The sequence below is a fragment of the Cyclopterus lumpus genome, chromosome 18 (assembly GCF_009769545.1).
Source record: "Cyclopterus lumpus isolate fCycLum1 chromosome 18, fCycLum1.pri, whole genome shotgun sequence".
NCBI classification, from domain to species: domain Eukaryota; kingdom Metazoa; phylum Chordata; class Actinopteri; order Perciformes; family Cyclopteridae; genus Cyclopterus; species Cyclopterus lumpus.
The window spans coordinates 14,040,801-14,062,617 of record NC_046983.1 but is presented as its reverse complement, the minus strand read 5'-3'; the positions used below and the strand labels follow the sequence as shown (position 1 = coordinate 14,062,617).

General features: G+C 44.7%; 1 protein-coding gene across 1 annotated transcript; it reads right to left on the bottom strand.

Annotated features, from left to right (window-relative positions):
- Positions 1–860: 860 nt before the first annotated feature.
- Positions 861–18,752, bottom strand: gal3st4 (galactose-3-O-sulfotransferase 4). Its single transcript, XM_034557827.1, has 4 exons — positions 18,505–18,752; positions 9,631–9,747; positions 4,843–5,143; positions 861–4,508 (listed from the first exon to the last, which is right to left on the bottom strand). The coding sequence occupies exons 1-4, from the start codon at positions 18,525–18,527 to the stop codon at positions 3,411–3,413; spliced, it is 1,539 nt and encodes a 512-aa protein (XP_034413718.1). The 5' UTR covers positions 18,528–18,752; the 3' UTR covers positions 861–3,410.
- Positions 18,753–21,817: the final 3,065 nt, after the last annotated feature.

Here is a 21,817-nt window from a genome sequence, read left to right as displayed (position 1 = left end):
CACGGGCCTCTGTACCTGCAGAATATTACTCTCTGAATATCCATCTCAAACAGAATGGAAGAGTCAAATGGCAGCAGACGGGCGACTCGCTCTGACTGCTCACACACAGACCAGTCCGCCATCCAGTCCCACAGCCAGCTCAGCGACTGCCGGTCCTGGAGAAAGGCCGCCCCCACACACTGAACTACACAAAAAATATGTTTCCATTTGTGTTTTGCATCGATTACCTTCAGGAAGCAATCGCACAGAAACGGCAGCTTTACTTGCTCTCTATGGAACTTGAGAAGTTATCAAAGGACCATTACAGTAAGTCATGTCTGCTATTGGCGATGTACAACTTGGTCTATGAGTAGCTGCCGGAGGTGTTTTGTTAATTTGGTTCAATTAGCTCTCAGACGGGAAAAAGGACCTCCAGACGACCTCTGGCCGAGATAAAGTTATAAGAAAGAGTGTGAAACCTGTCAAAGGCGGCAGTCTTGGCAGAGAGAAAGGACACGGATGGAACAGCAGACAGTCTGTAACTGACTTGGCTACAAGCTGGTTGGCTGTTGAAACAAGTGACCCGCCCTGCATTCTAAAACCGGCCACTGACAGGCTGCGTCGCAGGCGACGCCTTCGGCCGGCCATATCCCAGTCACAGCATTTGTTGGTTGAGGTTTGAGCAGCATGAGCAGTGAGATTGGTTCGAGATTGTCTGAGCGCGGTATTCTTACCCTATCGGAGGCAGAGTAGGGCGGGTCTCAGTTGAGCTGAGATGGGCCAGTTCCCAGCGCTGCCGCTTCTCCCCACAACGTTCTCAAACGCTTTTGTCTCGTCACAGATCTAAAGTCAAACAAATCTTCACCTTTTTTCTCCCCGACACTTTTTAAACACAACATGTGAAGGAAAATTAGCAACTTTAAAACGTTAAATTAAAGAATGACATTTCAACATGGTTGTCCAGAACCAGGTCTTCATTTTTAACAGATTTCCCCTGTTTGTATATATTTTTGCACACAACACTTCCTCTTGTCCCCACCTCTCCCAGCAGTGTAAACATGGAGTCCCACTCCTTGCAGGGATGCGTGCTCTGATCCGAAGTGCTGAATTATCACAATGAACCACAGTATCCATTTTCATCAAAACGTCGAAAAGAAAACATTTCTCTGTCCGTTCTGCTGGACTGCAGCTACACGGAGGACTGGAGTGAGAGCTGGTCTCTGAGAGGTAGCAATGGTCTGCAGACTCTCAGCAGAACAACGCAGGACCAGGACGAGCCTTCAGGGTCATGAAGATCTACAGCTTCTCACTCAAGGCTGGTGGTCATTTGATACGGAAAGCTACCACAGCTCATTTAACGATAATATATATATTATCGTTATATATTTATTGTTACGTTAGTTATATATAGTCTGCTTTCTGCCCACCACATAAGAAAATCTTTTTAGCACCATTGCGCTAATAATGTTTAAGATTATAATCTCAGATTATAAAGATAATACATTTCAGAAGAAAATAAAACTCTGAAAAATGTATTTTTGCTTCACAATGTTGCATCAACCTAATCATGGCAGTCGGGTCTGATGAAGTGCATTTGCACAGAGCGCCTCAGAGACCATATGTGCCATCCCACCGACCACCTACTTGAGGCGGCTGGTGACAGCGCAGTTTTGCATGCGGTGGTCAGCGTTAACGCAGAGGGAAGCGATGTGGTTCTTTGACGGTACGAGTTTGTCTTGTAAATCTGTGGGTTTCTCTCTCGGTAATTTACCACTTTAATTTCGTTGTTTTCTTCTTTATTTATTTATAATGGCAGCCTCTTCCCCAGTCTCTATAGTTCCTTTACACCTAAAATGGCCTTAATATAATGTTTTATTTCTTAGATGCGAGTTGTATGTTTGACATACTTGTATGTGCAAGTACTTGGCCAATAAAAGATTCTAAATTCTGATGTATTGCCTATTTTTTAGGTCTTGTTTCTCGATGCATTGCTTATGATTGGCTTTCGTTGTTTAGTTGATGGATTTGAATGTTATTTTCCGTGGCTTGGCTTCGTGTGGGAGCTGGAGTGTGTCTTCGTGGCCTGTCTGACCACACAGCAAGCTAACATTCCCAGAATACCTGCCGACTTGCTGCTCAGAGTGAATCTGGAAAGGCATTCTGGGGAGCTGAAGTCATTATAAAGCATCAACTTTATCATGCAGCAGCCTCAAGATTTATTTTGGCTCACGACGATATTAATTTCCTCTTGCAATGGGTCTCCATGGTAACGCCCCAGCATGTGTCGCGCGGCTACCTCCGCACACCGTGGAAGGAAGGAATGTTCCCAAACTGCTAATATTAAACCGACTCCTGCAGGCCGGCTAGTATCAGGCACCGCTGAACAGGAACCCAGGCCTCGGATCCTTTTCCCCTTCCTGTATTATTAAGAGATATTTAAGAAGCCGGTCGACACCGAGCCCCGTCCAGAGCCAGTGACCCGGTGTCGACTCCGAAGACGAGCCGAGCAAGAGTTTGCGTCAGAGCAATAGAACGCGTATCCTAATTCTGTTTTGTCCATGAACAAGTAGCAGCCTATAGTGACTTCACAAAGGGATATTGATCTTGGACCCTACTCTGACCCCAGTTTGTGCCTCTCATGTGTTATCAGAGTCACAGAGCAAAGCATGCAATCTTTGGAACAACCCAAAAGGTGGTTTAACGATATTTAGTATCGTCACTCTGAATGGAAACTAATTACGAAAAGAACAGAGATGTTTTTATCGATAGTCCCAAGTTGCAACTGTTTCCTTATTCGGATGGAGAGAAATAACAAATGTTATTGCTTGTTTTTGTACATTATTTTGCATTGAAAGATAAACTAATTGAAAGGAAAAATCCATTTCGACAAGCATGACTGGCAATAAATATGAAAGAATTTTGTACATTGAGCTGACATTTACAGCTGCGGTTGATTCACAAATGCAGTCACAACTTTGGAATGTTTTTCAAAGATTGCCAGGTATTTATGTTTGTAGTGGCACTGCATGAGAGGCAAAGACTGGGGCTGCGTGGACCTTTACGTCCAGAAGTTTCCAGCATGTGCGCCGAGGACAACGTGAAAATCATCACTCTTAAAAGTGTTACAATGAACAGGGAATAAAAAAGGCTTCCATGCGTCGATAAATAACTAACAAAGCAGAAGCTACTGGCAGCACGAAAAAGCGCCTTTTCTTATATAAAAACAAAAGTGGTCCTTTCATCCAAAGGGTCAAGTAGTCCACGAGAATTACACCGACTAAAAGAAGAGACAAACAAACAACTGAAAAAGTGGAAGTGCAAAGGAGGAGTGCTTTTGTCGTCTTGTGTAAATCGCAATCGGCTCAGTTTCATTAGTCCGTCTGTTCAGAGACCAACGGTACTGAATTCAGGAACCAGACTCGCCTCAAACCTCAACTCAATCGTCCTTTATCTTGCCCCCCTATCAAAGTCTGGTTCCTCCTCATTAAGCGGTTTCCGTCCCAGTCTCTCTCCCCCTCCTCCACAGTTCTCCCCGCAGCCCCCCCACCCACCGGCCTCTCTCCTGTCCTGGACGAGTCTTGTCTTAAAAGAGAGCCGCCGGCTGCGACCGCCAGAACCTGGTTCTGGGCCTCAGGCTGGGCTTGGGCCGCCACAGGCCGCGGGAACTGCTTTGCATCCAGCACGTCTTTGTACTGTATCTCGGGCCGGATCATCCTCAGGCAGGCCGTCCTTGTGGCGTTGTCCAGCCCTGGCTGGAGCTCGTAGCCGAGAATCTTCACCAACCCACTCTGGTACGGGCGGATGTTTCTGTCTCGGATCCGATGCGCCTCCACAGGCTTTCCGCCGTCCCTGAGACAAACCTGGGCCAACTCTTCCCGCCGCATCCTGAGAAGAGCTACTTCCTCCTCCATCTGGGCGAGACCGAACCGGTTTATTTCTTCCCAGAAGGTCCGGTTGAAAGATTTGTATAAATGCCAGTCCAGGGCGTTCCACTGCCGCAGCTTCTCCCGCTGCTCCTCCGTTACATTGGTCAGTGTCTTGGCTTGTGAGCGTCCCCCTTTTCCACCGACACCGGCCGCCGTCGCCACTTTGCCCACCCAGCCACCGTTCATCCCCCCGATGCCGCTGAGCTTCTGCTGCCGGGCATTGAGGCTGAACGAGACAACGGCGTCCAGCGGCCAGCAGAGGCCGTGTCTCAGCAGGATCATGGACTGGTCAAAGTACTCGGACACCAGAATCAACCTGAAGGTCTGGCGGATCATTTCCTCGGCGCGCTGAGCCAGCGTCGCCGAGAAATTGGCATTGTGGTCCATGCCAAAGTCAAACAGCAACAGGTTGCGGGCGTAGTGGTTGTTGCGGAGACGAGGGTCGTAGTACTTCTTAGGGTCGTCAGCAAAGTCGCCCAAGGTCTTGGCTTTCCGAAAGGCAGGCGCTACCTCTTTATAATAGGCGAAGGAGGACTCAGCCAGAGCGACCGGGTTCCTGATGATGGAGAAATAGAACGTGTCTGCAGGCATCACCTTCTCCACCTGCGAAAACAGAAAAGGAGGACTTGTAGCCACTTAACGAACCGAATCCATAGAGGTGGTGAGTTTCCTGAGTCACAGTTAAGATACAGAGAAGATGTTATGAAGTAGTATTTGTTCAATTTGGCTTATAATTAAAGAAGAGAATTTTATTCTTTCTTATTTTCTTGAAAGGAACATGTAGTCCATAACCTACATAGACACATTAAAGTTGTGGATAGAAACAACATGTTGATTAAAAAAAAGCTAAAAACAGTCAATTTAGACCCCTTTATAGTTTAGTGTATCCACATCCCCACAGAATAATCATCGTCCCCTACTCTTCTCAATAACTCACCTCGGGCTTGTTAAATCTCATGTGATTGCCCATGATGTGGAACTCCACGGCCCTGGGACCTCGGTAACCTTTGACCCTGTGGGCGTTGAAGGGGAGCGGGTAGCCCAGCTGGTAGCCCAGTGGCAAGGCGAAGTGGAGGTCTCGCTCCTCCCCAAAGCGGGACAGCATGTTCAGCACGGTGCTGCTGGCCGTCTTGTGGGTCTTGAGGAACATGATGTGGGTGTGGGGCTGACAGGAGCCCAGAGAGGGCCCCTGGGCATCAGGGGATGTGAAGATAGAGCGACCAGCTGTCTGGACACTGCTGGAGGACAGGTAAAGATTTTAAATTGTGTGCATTGAAAATCCTGCAGTTGAGCACTAATCAACAAAAGATCAAATATCTGCTAGCGCCCGCACTGCCTCGGTTTCTAGTAAGCTCTTAATAACTAGGTTTCCAGCAGCATGCAGCAGCTCGAATTGATTAGACAGATCTGGAGAGTTCCCCCCCCCCCCCCCCAAAAAAAAAAAAATCACACAAAAGCGCCACTTTAGATCTTTGGACTACACGAAGAAGCCAACTGGAGAGACTTCAAGACTCCTTTTGTTGAGAGCCAACATCAAAATGGTCAGACGAGTTCAAGAAACAGCAAGAGACTGGTTGTTCATGACCAAATTACACACCGGCAACATAACCGCCATGTTTTTTTGCCACCTGACGCTCTAGCCAGGCTTACCCTTGCCTAAACCAAGCGGGGTATTTGTAGCCCTAACACAAACCTTCTGCTGTGTGCTGCTACATTTGTGAAAGGGCAACCTCTGAGAATGCCAAGAGTTCGTGAGACCACGGCTAGACCAATAGTTCCCAGACCTTTTATGTCAAGCCCTCCTTTGATGAAAAAGGAACATTGTTTTTCAAACCTAATTAGTGTGCAAGAAAATCAAACAAATCTTTCACATCAATATAACGGACATACGTTATTAACAAACTGTCTTTATTGCTGTCCGTTAGCAACCGTCTTTTATCTTTTCTTTTACAAAAACAAAATAAACTGAATCTTCTCAATAAGCTGCTCTTCCATGGTGACCTGGTTTTACAGACTGTAGTCCCCAGTAGTGTGCAGAAAGAGGTATTCCAAACATTACATGGTCATTCACTCTCTGGACACTACAGTGCGCAGAAGACATTGCAAGGGGCACACGCCAGATGCTATTGGCCTCACATACTGTAACACATGACATAACTCAATGGTGTCTTGAATGTACAGCCTGTGAAGCACAGCGACCACAAACACCACACCAACGGGCCCCTATGCAAAGCATAATCACATCCAGGCCTTTTGAGAAGATTGCAGCAGACTTGACAGAGTTGCCACTTACTCGCTGTGGTCATCACTATGTACTTGTTGTAATGGACTATTTTACGAAGTACCTCAACTTGTATGCACTTTCTGATCAACGAGCAACCACTGTGGCTAAATGTTTATTTGAAGACTACATTAGCCACCATGGTGTCCCTCAAAGTTTGCATACTGACCAAGGCCGTCAGTTTGACTCAGATCTTGTCAAAGACCTGTGTTCCCGCTTGGGAATACACAAAACACGGACATCCCCCTATCATGCTATGTCAGATGGCATGGAGGAACGGGCAAACAGGACTATCAAGGACCAGTTGGCAAAATACCTATACACCAGAGGAGGTGAATGGGACGACCACCTGAGACAGGTTGAATTTGCATATAACGCAAGTGTTCACTTGTCCACCAAACACTCACCGTTCTCCCTGGCACATGGTAGAGAAGCCGTCTACCTGCTGATGTCCTGCTTGGAGACTCCACAGCAGTTTCAAATGCCACTCGAGGTACGCCGAGTGAATATGCCAATTCTGTATTGAGGAGATTGTGTGCTGCGTTTCACTCTGTTGCACAAAACATTGAGGCAGCAGGTGCTCAACAAAAGCACTACTATGATCGTCGGATGAAACACACAGCCTATGAGCCAGGTGACTTGGTGTGGGTTGACCTTCCAGCTCTTGCTAGACAAAAGTTGTCACCAAAGTGGTCGGGCCCGTTCAAAATACTGCAAAGGTTAGGCTCAGACGGGGGTGACATCGGAGTGGACTATGAACTGTTAGACCAGCGGGATCCGAGAGCGAAGCCTAAGGTCATTCATGACAACCGCCTGAAACCTTATCGCTCTGCCTGGTCAACTGGAAAATATCCACCTTTACCTGTAGGAGGAGCTGCAGCAACAAACAGCCCAGGTCCCTCACTGCCTACTGCACTCTCAGGCTCCAGACCGTATGTTTACGGGAGCCCAGCCACCCCAAGATGCTCTGTGCCTCCAGATAGGGCCCGGACTAATGGTTGTCCTCCAACTCAAGGGGCTGCCAATACCATAACACCTGTGGGACAGAGTACTGCCACCGGATCTGCCAGTGGACTGTCTCCTGTAGTATTGGCTTTCGATGGAATAAGGATCAAGTCCGGCCGCTGTGTGCGTACCCCAGTATGTTATGGAACTGTTGTCTGAACCGTCGCTTGTTCTTGCTGGTGGATTAACGAGCATGTTAATATGAATGGGGAAAGTATGCTGTTCTACTACTTGTTATAGCCCTCACTGTTACTCCTGTTTATTGCTATGACCTGTTTGTATTGGTATTTATTTTATAGGTTGGTATGTGTGCCAAGTATACATTCAGCTATTTTGTAAGGGGTGGAGATATGTAAGAGTGAAACTGTATGATGTAAACGTAATTACATGTATTAGTTATGACTAGGGCTGCAAGAACGAATCGATGAAATCGATTATTAAAATAGTTGGCAATGAATTGCATTATCGATTCGTTGTGTCGCGCGATTATTACGCCGCCCAATAAGACGCGGAGATGGTGGACGGCTGTTTTTACGGAGACAAGCCACGCCCCCCCCCCCCCTTCCTGCCCGCCTGCATGCTGCTGCTCCGGCAGCGTTGGAAGCGGAAGTTATCGAGACGGAGTCGGTGAAATTCCCCGAGCTGTGTGAGCCTACGGGTGATGTTATGAACCCAGACACCAGGGCGTTAGATGTTCCGACGTTTATGGGATGTGCACAACAAGTATAAAGCAGAACTAGTGGTTATTTATTCCGCCACGCCCCCTTTCCCTGCGGTTTATAGACAAGTGCGTCTTATTATGTACAATTTCTTTTTTCTTTTAAAAATGTGCAGGTGCGGCCTATAGATAGGTGCGCTCTATAGTCCGGAATTTACGGTACCTGTTACCTGTGCATTTTCTGAATAAAGGGTTGGAAATTAATGCTTTTTAAAATTAATCGAACAAATAATCGACAGATTAAGCGATTATTAAAATAATCGTTAGTTGCAGCCCTAGTTATGACCACTAGTCGGCGCTGTTCAGGTGTCTGGAGGTGTGAGGGTAAGGAGAGAAGGAGAGAAGAAGGAAACTTACACGATACAATGGGAATGTGGAGTTGGACTTAAGTCATGAGTAAAACCCAGAACGTCTTGGACTGATTTATTCCTGCTCATACACCCACGTCGCTTACATTAATACCAAAAGCATATATCTGGTCAAATCATCCTTTGAGAATTTTTTTTTACTGTTAAAATAAAATTCCACACTTCTTAAAAGTATATCAGTGTACGTTACCTGAACAAAAAGCAGCTGCAGCAGAACAACACAGCTTGTTTCAATTTGACGACGACATACATAAATATTTCATATCTCATGTAGCTCAGAGTTCATTTCTCCAGCCAACACAGGCTCAATCTCAGTGGATTTGAGTGCAAACTGAACTCATACTCAAAAAGCATGAAACCTTCCAGGCCCACATGGGTGTGTATGTTTAGCACCACGGTCCATTCCCAGGGCTTTAGATCACTGCGATGATCCTCATCGAACTCCGAGGTGTCAGATAACCAAAAACAAAAGGCATTAACTCAGCCCCTCAGTTGAGCCCTATTTGCATGGCACTAGTTTCATCTAGGGACCTTGAGGAATTTTTCATATTTCTGTGATCTTTATGCCATGTCTGTAATTTTTCCAAGTTAAAACTTCCACAAACAAGTCATGAGCTAACATTAGTCCCATTTGAATTGGCATCCCTGTGATTTGGAGTTTTAAAATGAATATTTATGGGGTTTGGACTGTTTGGACATTTCAAGATGTCCCCTTTGATTGACCCGTCATGGGAAAGAAATTATTAACCGATAACATGACGATGTAAAAAAATGACAAGTTGCTGTTCTAATCAACACAAACTCAAAACAGTAGCATGGCATGGTGAGGAATAGGACACACTTGTAGGTATGTTCATGAATTGTCTCTATAGATATTCTGTTCCACAAAAGTATTTGCAGGCGGACTATCCAAATAAAGGGCCAATGATGCACTTCACTAACTGATCCAAATCCTGGAGCTGACATCACCCCGAGCCCGCCTGTCGGCACAATAACTTCTTTCAATGTTTGGCAAAGAGGTGTCCCGTGACTAAGTTCAACACTGGGACATTTAGCCCTTTACATCGTTCTCCTCAGTTCCTCAGTGTGGTCCATGCGGTGTCACATGGTGTGCAAACTCTGTACTTAATAGCTGTGCACATTCACGGTTTGTGCCTTAATCACACAATAAAGGAAACGGACAAACACACACACTGCATTGAACTCTAAACACTTGATGAGAGCAACTCTATCAATGATGTCGATGCAGGTATTTGGCCTTTGACAGGTTCTACGACAAACAACTGTCACGCCCAAACTGAAACTACAGCGAAAGCTAAAATAAAAGTAAAATGAGTAAATGCAATAAGATACCTCTTGTTGAAGATGACCCCCAACAGCTGGCCAGCGAAGCCAATGGCAACGAAGAGCAGCAGCGCTTTCCACATCCAGACTGGACCCACCCGACCACGAACCAGCCACCGCAACATCCTGGGAGGAGGGTTAGAGGGGCAAAGGTAAGAATGGAGGGGTGGGAGTAAAGAAGAGGACACGGAAGAGGTCAAACGGTAAAAGTGTGCTAGGACCGTAAATCACCGTAATGATGGGTCAAAGAAATGGTTAGAGAGTGGAGGATGGAGAGAGAGGGAGGGAGGGAAATGAGAGCGGAAGGGATGGAGGAAGAAAGTGATGGATGGATGGATGGGGAAAGGAGAGATGATGTTATGAGGTCGAGGAGGGGGACCAGGGGACATGATATCATATGAAAACAGAGAGGGGATGAAGGGATGGGTAGAGTGCGGGAGGGAGGAGAGTGGAGAGGCAAAAAAGAAGGGATAGAGAGGAAGAGATTTGGATGAGTCATAAAGTTAACATGACTAAGGCATCATCCTCGCCGTCATCATCACGGGGTGGAAAGCAGCCTGAAAGCATCCAGAGACAAAGATGCATTACATCAACACTGATTGTTTAGTATTTCATTTTCTGATCAAAATCTCCGCTGATAGTTTCGATGATTTGTTCCTTGCAGCGTATATTTTGACCCTGCAGGCATTTGTAGTCCTGGCAACAATTTAACATTCATTTAAATTATTTAAAATGTTATTTAACAGTGTAGCCATTCTTCTGACTTAATTATTCTGCAAATCTTGGATTATTTTTTATTTTGTGATTGCCGTTGGCTCTTGCTATCCACCACTGCGATCTGGTCAACTGGCGTTGGCTGACTAGCCGACAGTCTCTTGCTGGCCGGCGGCTACCAACGAGCCAGCCGACTCCCTGCTGGATGCTCTCCACCGCTGCCGCCTGGATAATCCTGGACAACTGGCGTTGGCTGGCTAGCCGACAGTCTGTTGCTGGCTGGCCGACGGTCTCTTGCTGGCCGGCGGCTGCGGGCGAGCCGGCCGACTCCCTGCTCCGTGCTGTTGCTCTGAGGCTGGTCGCCTCTCAGCGGTCCTGGTGCTCCGGTGGTCCGGTCCGTGGTTGGCGATTGCATCCTCCCCGGCTGGCATGGTTCTGCAGTGTTCCACCTCGCAGTTCCTTGGGCTCAACAGCTTCTCTGCTCCTCTGTTCGTCTCGGCCATCGGGGCGCTCGGACTCCACAGAGCCTCCCGCGGAGGGTTTGTTTGCTCCTGGCCTGATCGCTCCACGCTTTCCATCCCCTCCCTCTGGTGGCAACGAAATTAGGAACTGTTACAGCTCCCCCACCACCCTCTACTCTTCCTGCTGACTCCACTCCCCAAAACCGGACTGGTAGACTCCAAGATGTCGTCCTTTTATGCAGTTCTTTGGTTCCCCTATTTTAGTTTGTCTTTTCTGCTTTATTTTGTATTTGTAATGTTCTATTCCTCTATTGTGTTCATTGCCTATATGGCATTGTCTCCTTTGCCTCATGTATTTTCTGAAATGTTTATTTGTATTGATGTTATGTTTTTACCTTGCTTCTATGTAGAGCACTTTGTTAACCCTGTTTTTAAAAAGGTGCTATATAAATAAATGTATTATTATAATAAAACACACAACTTTGCCACGCCATTTCAAATAACTCGCAAAGGGAGAAAATAACTGTCCAATCAGAGTCGAGTATGTAAGTGACGTGCCCGCCACGAACATGCCTCGGGCTGGAGAGAGGGACGAGAAAGAGGCTGTCTGTGCATGAACAAGGGTATAGGCCGCTGTGCCCTGTTCACTGTGAATCAATGAACGATAGTACACAATTCACAGGACCGCGATGAACGTCAGCAGATAAAACTACGTCTGTCATGTCAAAGCCCGGACACGGGCGAGGGAGTCTGCACACAAACGTAATGTAAAGCTGAACAACTGCATTTCTGCACTCAGTGGTGCGCAGCTTAATCTGTGAGTGGGAGACCACTTCTGTGTATTTGCATACCACAGTGTAAACTTACAGTCCCATCAAACGCAGTCAATAGCAGAGTGGTCTGTTCTGGCACGCTCATGCCTTTGTTACACAATAAGAACATTAGGCAGTTAAACGAACATGGTGCAACTGGAACGACCAACCACACCTCATTTCATTGCCACAAGGACAACCACAAACAAACTAATTAATTATACATTTAAACTGTTGGGCCAAAACATTACGCTGGGGGAGGTAGTTTATTTTTGGAATCATTGGGCACAAAATCCACAATAAAACTTCCAGCATATTGTATATTTCAACCATCACACAGATACACGATTATGATCCTGATAGCGTTACATAGCGGCAACACTTTGAGAATCACCGGCCTGTTTGGTTTCCTGAGAAGCCATTTGGGACGACATACGGTGATTTACGGTCCTAGCTAGCTACAATACTGGCAAGGGTTTCAAAGATGGAGGGGAAATGTTGCTAATAGTTTAGACCTCTGCTAACTGTAACGCAGAAGGCTTATCTTCTAGAGAGATGGAGAGGAAAAGTTGAGCGCAGAAGACTTAACTGTCAGCTGTGGCTAAGCTATTACCGAGATCAAAAGAACAGTTGCTAAAAGTTTAGCCTGTGCGTTTTTTTTCCTATCCGTCTAAAATTGTGTCCACACAGCCTTCTTGTAACAAAATATCACCATCCGCACTAGAACGTAGAAACTCAGTGACCAGAGAAGGAGATTCTGAACTTATTGTCCTTTCTCGGTGTAAACAAATAGTGAACAATAGCAATAACTATTACTTTATTTGTTCACATTATATAGTTGGTGCAATGCGTGGCTTGACTCACGCAACTCATGCGTGGATGTACGGACGGCGTTGCTGCTTAGCGCCACGTTGACCTGTGGTTATCCCCCTTATATATATTCCCATGCTTTCCCTTGTCCTCTGACAGATTGTCATGTGTTTCGTCGTGTTGTAGATTCCCAGTTGTCTGTTAGTCTTCTGTGTGACTTCACTTTCCAGCCTGAGTTTTCCATGTTTTTCCTTTTTCTTAGTAAAAAGAGTTTTTTGTTTCCCCGTACCTGGACTCCTGCCTAATTCCTCTGCACCTGAGCTCTTGCCTCACCACACCCCGTGACACTCAGTGGCCCTTCAGCAACAGCATCTTGCAAGACATTGTTGAAAAGGTTATGAAAGAGTTTCCTCATGCAAAACACCTGATGAATAAGTCAATATCGACCATTAAGCTTTATTTACGCCGTAGAAAAACAAATAAATAACCTAGATATTTCTGACAAATTTGAATATTTTTTACGTCTCGTGGACCTACGTTTCAAGTGCTTCGATTCCCTAAAACTGTGCAAGACTTCACCAATGCTGTGAAATAAATGTACTACAGTATTTGATTTTGAAACGGTAGTCTTGAGGTTGACCAAATAACATGAGGGTCTTGAGACGCCTCCGTTTGTCAGGGAAGGGGTGCCGCATGGTTAAGTTCCAATGTAAAAAAGCTCAAAATCTGTTTTAGTGACCTAAAACTCCATTGTTGAGAAGTCAAACGGGTCAACAAAGTTACTAAAAATAGGTGTGGATGGGGTCTTAGTCAGCTGCGGCTAGTTAGCAGGAGGCTCAACTTTCAGAAAGATGATGAGAAAATGTTAGGTTATCTTTCTGCAAACGTTAGCCGTGAGCTCGCCTTAGCTGTGAGCAAAAGGGTGAACTACTAGTAATGATTTCTCTCCATCTCTGAAACACTTCCCTGATATTGTCAGACTCTCTTTTTGATCAGTCCCTCTTCCTTTCTTGGGTTGCTTCGCAGTGCAGGCAGTTCAATTCAGTTTATTTTGTATAGCCCAATATTACAAATTTGCGTCAGAGGGCTTTACAAGCTGTACACATACGACATCCTTGTGCCAGGACCTCACATCTGATCAGGAAAAACTCCCCAAAAATATCCTTTCACAGGGAAAAAAGGGAAGAAACCTTCAGGAGAGCAACAGAGGAGGATCCCTCTCCCCAGATGGACAGATGCAATAGATGTCATGTGTACAGAATGAACAGCATTTACAAAGTTACATAAACACATTACATGAATATGACAATGTATGAATGGAACTCCAATCCATGAAACAGAAGGAGGTAGAGAAAAGGGGGGGCGGGGCGCATCAGCAGGGCCAACGTGGGAGGCCGGTTCACCAGGCATCAGACACCTCCAGGTCCAATGGACCCTATGAGACGTGAAGTCACAACGACTCCGGGGAGGAAGCAGAGTTAATAAGGTGCAATGGAGAGATGTAAATTCATCCATAAGGAGAGAGAGAAGAGGATATAGGTGCTCAGTGTATCCTAAAACATCCCCCAGCAGCCTATAAGCCTATAGCAGCATATCAAGGGGCTCGACCAGGGCAAACCTGATTCAGCCCTAACCATAAGCACTATCAAACAGGAAAGTCTTAAGTCTATTCTTGAATGAGGTGACTGTGTCTGCCTCCCGGACTGAAGCTGGTTCCATAAAAGAGGAGCTTGATAACTGAAGGCTCTTGCTCCCATCCTACTTTTTAGGACTCTAGGAACCACAAGTAGCCCCGCATTTAGTGAGCGCAGCTCTCTAGTGGGGGCAATATGGTACTACAAGCTCCTTAAGATATGATGGCGCATCACCAATCAAGGCTTTGTAGGTGAGGAGAAGAATTTTAAATGTGATTCTTGATTTTACAGGGAGCCAGTGCAGAGCAGCTAATACAGGAGTAATGTGATCTCTTTTCTTAGTTTTTGTGAGTACACGAGCTGCAGCATTCTGGATCAACTGGAGGGATTTAAGAGACTTATTAGAGTAGCCTGATAATAAGGAGTTGCAGTAATCTAGTCTGGAAGTAACAAACGCGTGAACCAGCTTTTCTGCATCTTTTTGAGACAAGATGTGCCTGATTTTTGAAATGTTACCTAGATGAAAAAATGCAATCCTTGGTCAAAGATAACGCCGAGATTCTTTACAGTGGTGTTGGATGCCAGGTCAATGCCATCTACAGAAACCACATCACCAGATAATTGATCTCTGAGGTGTTCAGGGCCTAGTAAAATAACTTCAGTTTTGTCTGAGTTTAACATCAGGAAGTTGCAGGTCATCCATGTTTTTATGTCTTCAAGACATTCTTGAATTTTAGCGAGCTGGTTGGTCTCCTCTGGTTTGATCGATAGATATACTTGAGTATCGTCTGCATAGCAATGAAAGTTTATGCAGTGTTTCCTGGTAATATTGCCCAAAGGAAGCATATATAAAAGGTAAATAAAATTGGTCCAAGCACAGAACCTTGTGGAACTCCGTGATTAACGTTGGTGGTCATTGAGGATTCATTGTTTACAAATACAAATTGAGATCGATCTGATAAATAGGATTTAAACCAACTTAGTGCGGTACCTGAAATGCCAATCGACTGATCCAGTCTCTGTAATAGGATGTCATGATCAATGGTGTCGAACGCAGCACTAATAATGCCAGTACGGAGATGAGTCCTTTATCTGATGCAATTAGGAGGTCATTTGTAATTTTCACTAGTGCTGTCTCTGTGCTGTGGTGTTTTCTAAATCCTGACTGAAACTCCTCAAATAAACTATTCTGATGTAGAAAGTCACACAACTGATTTGCGACTACTTTCTCAAGGATCTTAGAGAGGAAGGGAAGGTTAGAGATCGGTCTGTAGTTAGCCAACACCTCTGGATTAAGAGTGGGCTTTTTCAGGAGAGGTTTAATTACAGCTACTTTGAAGGAATGTGGTACATGGCCTGTTAGCAAAGATACATTAACAATATCCAACAGAGAGGTGCCAATTAAAGGCAACACGTCTTTAAGCAGCCTCGTTGGGATGGGGTCTAAGAGACAGGTAGACGGTTTAGAAGTAGAAACCGTTGAGGACAATTGGTCTAGGTTAATTGGAGAAAAGCTATCCAAATATACACCAGGGCATACAGCCGTTTCCAAGGCCACTCCTCTTGATGACAGATCGGCAGTAGTTGAGGGCAAGAGATCATCAATCTTGCCGCTAATAGTTAAAATCTTTTCATTGAAGAAGTTCATGAAGTCATTACTACTGAGGTCTATAGGAATACACGGCTCCACAGAGCTGTGACTCTCTGTCAGCCTGGCTACAGTGCTAAAGAGAACCCTGGGGTTGTTCTTATTTATCTCTATTACTGATGAGTAATAGGCTGCTCTGGCATTACGGAGAGCCTTTTTATATGTTTTAAGGCTGTCTCGCCAAACTAAGCGTGATTCTTCCAGATTGGTGGAACGCCATATGCTTTCGAGCTTTCGTGAAGTTTGCTTTAGGTCGCGGGTCTGAGGGTTATACCAGGGAGCAAACCTCCTTTGCCTCACTGTCTTTTTCTTCAGTGGGGCTATCGAGTCTAGTGTCATTCTCAGTGAGCCTGTAGCACTATCGACAATATGATCAATCTGGGACGGACTAAAGTTAGCACAGGAGTCCTCCGTCACATTGAGACGTGGTATTGAATCAAATGCAGAAGGAATCGCTTGTTTAAATTTAGCTACAGCACTGTCAGTTAGACATCTGGTGTAGAAACTTTTGACTAACGGTGTATACTCCGGGAGTATAAACTCAAAAGTTATGAAGTAATGGTCTGACAGAAGAGGGTTCTGTGGGAAGACCTCCAAATGCTCAATGTCAATGCCATATGCAAGAACAAGGTCGAGGGTGTGGCCAAAGCAGTGAGTGGGTTTCTGTACTCTCTGACAGAAGCCAATCGAGTCCAACAATGAGATAAATGCAGTACTAAGGCAATCATTATCAATATCCACATGAATATTAAAATATCCTACAATAATAACCTTATCAGTTTTAAGGACTAAACTTGATAAAAACTCTGAAAATTCATATATAAATTCTGAATATGGACCTAGTGGCCGGTACAGTATAACAAATAGGATTGGCTGTAATGTTTTCCAGGTTGGATGTGAAAGACTAAGAACAAGGCTTTCAAATGAGTTGTAGTTTAATTTAGGTTTAGGATTCATTAATAGGCTTGAGTCAAAGATGGCTGCTACTCCACCTCCTCGGCCGGTGCCTCGAGGAATGTGAGTATTAATATGACTTGGAGGAGTTGATTCATTTAGGCTGACATATTCTTCATTGCTCAGCCAGGTTTCAGTAAGACACAATAAATCAATGTGATTGTCTGATATTAAATCATTTACTAATACAGCTTTAGATGACAGAGATCTAATATTTAGGAGTCCACATTTAATTATCCTGTTTTGTTGCACTGTTGCAGTAGTGATGTTAATCTGTATGAGGTTATTTTGTATGACTCCTCTTCTGGTTACTTTTGATTTAATTAATTTAAGTGGCTGTGGGACAGACACAGTCTCAGTTGTTGCCGAGGCTGGAATAGCAACTATTCCTGCAGAATATTGTTTCCGACAAAGGTACGTGCACGCGCATCTGCATTTGCTGAAATGACATGGGAGTCTCACGGGTTAGATTTCCGGAAGCCTGAAAGAGGAGGTGCAGGCATCTGGTTTTCTGACCACTTGAATAACAATACACTGAAAGGTTATCTTGGAGTTGTTGCCCAAGGACACCAGAAGAAAACCTGCCTACCCCAGCTTCAATGTATGACATTTTGAGGCTTCCAAGCTTGTAAATGAACTTCACTGACCTTTAGGTACGACATTATAGCTAAACCTAAACTAAAGGTCTCAGCTTGTATCTGCCAAGGAAGTCTAAAACTGTGACATGGTTTGTGCATCAAAAGTACCACCCACCCCCCATTTGAATTTTTCTATTAAAAATATGTAATTTGAGAGAACAGCAGGTGAAACTCACAATTTATAATGAATACAAAAAATCACTTTCTGGTTCTTCTTTGTCCTTGCTCAGTTTTATCTTTAGGTGATACTATTTTTATTTAAATGTTGGTATGTCATAATTGATTGATTGAGTCACATTTCATTGAAATAGCAAAAAAATTACAACAATAATAATGGTAATTAATCATTAGTTTTAGTCACAAACTATACAAGTTTGTATTAATATCCCTCAAACAATTAGGTGATTAATCGTTACATCGATAAATTATTTATTGACTTTTTTCCACTTTATTCTGAACAATTTTTCAACAGATGAATCCACAATTCAAATTGTTTATCGCTTTCATAATTAAACTGGTCATGGAGACATGTTACTTAATAATAAAGCAAATGTGTTGCAAAGGGTAATGTTTGTGCACAAAATAGGGAATAACTTTTCTGTGGTAACTTGAGACACAAGGTGGTGTGTGCGATGGAGACGTCTCATAACAGAAACCACTTGGACTATCACGTGTCTTCGCTGTGGCCGGATGGTTGTGATCACAAACAGACACCAGACAATATTAAACATATGCTATACACATATGGAGGGCAGAGGTATAGAAATAATAAAAGAAAATTCTTCCACAGTCTCAGCAGAAGAAACAACCAGAGCGGTGCTGCACACAGAATCAGCAGTGGCCACAAAGTCTCCAGCATAGCACAAAGAAGCCTTCAGTGGGCATCCCAGCCTCCATTCCCACCGCATCTGTCTGTGCGCGCGCACACACACACACAATGCGTAAAGGCGCGCGCTGTAATAGACACGAATAAATCTCGCAGAAGATTTGAGAAAAAACCCAACGTGAAGAGAAAGGCCTTTGAAGCGGACCTCCCCCCCCCCATCCCTCATTCACCCACACCGCCCCCCCTTACTCTGCAGGATCGCAGCGTAGCGCCACCTTTTTTTTATCCCCCACATTCTCTGCGTCCCAGCCCGCCGGAACATTACCCGACTCCTTCTCTCCCCCCACCCCACCCGACGGCTCCTGCTAGCTTTAGCTTCACGTTACCTGGCTCTCCGTCTGAAAAGCATCGTGTCCCCGGCCCGCTGTCGGTGTTATTGTGCGGCTGCAGAAGAGAGCTCGGAGCATCTCGAAGCTGGCTTTCGGCTGCAGCTGCTCCGCCGCCGGGTACAGGTCAGGCCATGGATCCCTTCGGAGCGGATCCCGGGTCAGTCTTTAGGATGCTGAGCGCTGCTTTGGTCCCGGCCGAGGCGAGGAGCAAACTCTGTTATTCGGCTGACGGCCGACACACATACACGCACGCACACACACGCGCGCACTGTGGACAGGGAGAAAGAGTGCGTGTATACGTGTGTGTGTATGTGTGTGTGTGTGTGGCGGTTCCGGCCGCCTTTCAGAATAAAATACAATTTTCGGACACTCAGCATAAACAATCCACAAGAAACATCCATTAAAACGCACAAAGACAATATTCGTCTCAATTATACTCAAGGACTTCAATGTGTGTCTCCCAATGAGCCACAAACAACTGTATACAGTGGTACAAAAGAACCATACAAAACCTCTACGTGCCATAGAACGTAGAGGTTTTGTATGGTCAATTGTATGGTTGTGTATGTAATTTTACCTCCAACAAAACAACAATCCCGAAAAAAAAATCACAAACTAGCACATTTTAATGTATTCAATTCAATGGTAGATGCTCCTGTTGTTTTAACAATTCTGGTGGAGGACGCTAAATACCTAGCGGCACTGAGTTGGAGGAAAGCTTAAATGTCATCGCAGCACAAGATTGTACTTTTATTTTGAAGGTACAGCCATCGTATTTCCTGTATGGTTTGCCTACTCTTGACAAATGAGCTGAATTTGCTCAATCTGATGTCAACCTGTAAAACTGCCAGTGAATGAAATGTTTCCCATTTATAAAAAAAGAAACCCGCTATACCTGATGTGGCCATGGCATCTGGTTCTTGATCATCACCTCTGGCGGTCTGAATGTTACATTCAGTTCTGGCTCACGTGGCCCAATAAACAGCTATAATGTAATCAAAATGTCTGCTGGGACGTAGAGGCCTGACGAGTAATTGCGTTTTAATAAATATGTACAACACAAGCTTCCATTTTATTTGTTTTACACAGTAATGTAACTCTATGCATGTAAGTGTGCATATTGGTGTGGGGTTAAACCCCAAATTCATAGTCATTAAATTAGACAAAAGCTGTAGATGTTGGGAAGATAACAAGTGGATGTAGTATGTCTATCATGTCAGAGTAATATGTGTAAGCACCTTGAGAGTGATGCAAAAAAAAAAAAATTCCTTTCATATATAGCCAATAACCTGATTTGTGTATACAATGCACACAACATGTTCTCAAAATTAATTTGCATTGTATTAAAGGGGAGGTGTTGGGCATCCGTCTGTGAGTATATTTCTGTAAAACAAATTAAGAAATAATTGCACAATCATTGTAATTCATAGCATAGTTACTTGTTACTCTACAGATATAGATTTGATATGCTAAACAACATATATAAGTTTTTAAAATGCAACACATTGTTGAAGGTGCATGCTCATTATGAAGTCCACCGCATATCTCATTGACTCTACACGGCTCTCAACATGGCGACGGCTAGAAGCCAGAGCAAACAGCATCAATTGGGCACAGCGTTATCAGCTGTTGACGGCGTATTAGGGCCGCACAGAGCGAACCGGCGGGGCACGCTAACAAGCCAAAAAGTCACATGTGAGCCTCAACACTGTGGGTTTAAAGAAAGCTGTAAGGCTCTCCGCTGTGATACAAATACAAATCTGTGTGCGCCATGATTTGTCCCCCTGAGTCGAGTGTTTTGCTCCCTGCAGAGTCGGCGAGTGCAGTGGAGCTCTGCAGGTCGCTGCTGCTGCTGCTGCTGCTCAGTATCCTCACACTGCTGCAGCTGTCAAAACATGTCACTGCTGCTCACAGACCGGGAGCCTGCGAGTGCTATTCATTCAACACCATGTTGAACTATGTCAATTCAGCTCTGTTTATGCTATATAGGGGGTCTGCATAGGCAGGATGTATTCACGCACGATCCCGGGTAATGCATTTTACTATATAATTAAATGGCTTCTAAATAACTTTCTTCCTATAAGATTCTAACTTTTTTTGGTTTAAAATCATGTTTTTGTTATCAGTATATTAGGAGCTCTTCCCACAAGAGGGTGGAGCTACAACCGAACCTTGAATGAAGACACTTTATGGCGACCAAAATCCTACTATTAACTTTCATTAACTCATGTTTACAACATTTACCGAGTTAATAAATCAAGTTCTAGGGTCCTTTTCTCATAGAATTCTATACAATCTGACTTATTCTTTCAAGCAGGGGAGTCGGTCCCTGATGGCCAGGAGATAGAATGCAGATTTGAGACACTTAAACATTGGCTTCATGTTTTTCAGAATTTGTGTAACTTGCCAAGACTGTGGCAAATAGCTCACTGATAAAAGCACTATTTACATGCCTCACGATCATTCAGAGCAGGCCAATGTGCTTTTAGATGCTTTAGAAACAGGAGGTCTTAAAAATCATTTGACTAATTATTTTGCGGTCAAATCAAATTGCTGGATAGTCAACCTTCGTTTCCTTATAATTAATTTAATATTTAACTTGTTTCTTCACAGGGCTTGTACAAAGACTGCCTCCGCCCTTCACTCACACCCAACAGCGCAGCAATCCTGGTCCACTCTCTTGTCACCTCCCGCTTGGATTATTGTAATTCCCTCCTCTTTGGTCTCCCCCACAAACTCCTCCATAAACTCCAACTGGTCCAGAACGCTGCTGCCCGCATCATCACCAAGACCCCTTCCATCTCTCACATCATCCCTGTTCTACGACAACTCCACTGGCTCCCCATCAAACACCGCATTGACTTTAAGATCCTCCTCCATGCATTCAAGGCCATCCACAACCTCGCCCCTCCATATCTGTCTCACCTCCTCCAAATCAACATCCCCACCCGGTCTCTCAGGTCTGCCTCCTCCATCAACCTGACTGTCCCCCCAGCTCGTCTGTCCACCATGGGGTCAAGAGCCTTCAGCCGCTCTGCCCCTCGCCTCTGGAACTCCCTCCCCCCTGACATCAGAAATATTGACTCTATCATTTTATTCAAAACCCACCTCAAAACCCACCTTTTCAGGCAGGCCTATGCCTGACGTGTTCCCCTCTGGGTTGCTCTGCTGCAGACTGTTCTGCTTTTAACTCTGCTGCTTTTTAAATTGTGTCCCATTTTTAAATATGTTGTACGGCGACCTTGAGTGCCTTGAAAGGCGCCTTATCAAACCAATGTATTATTATTACTATTTAAAGACAATAAAGTAG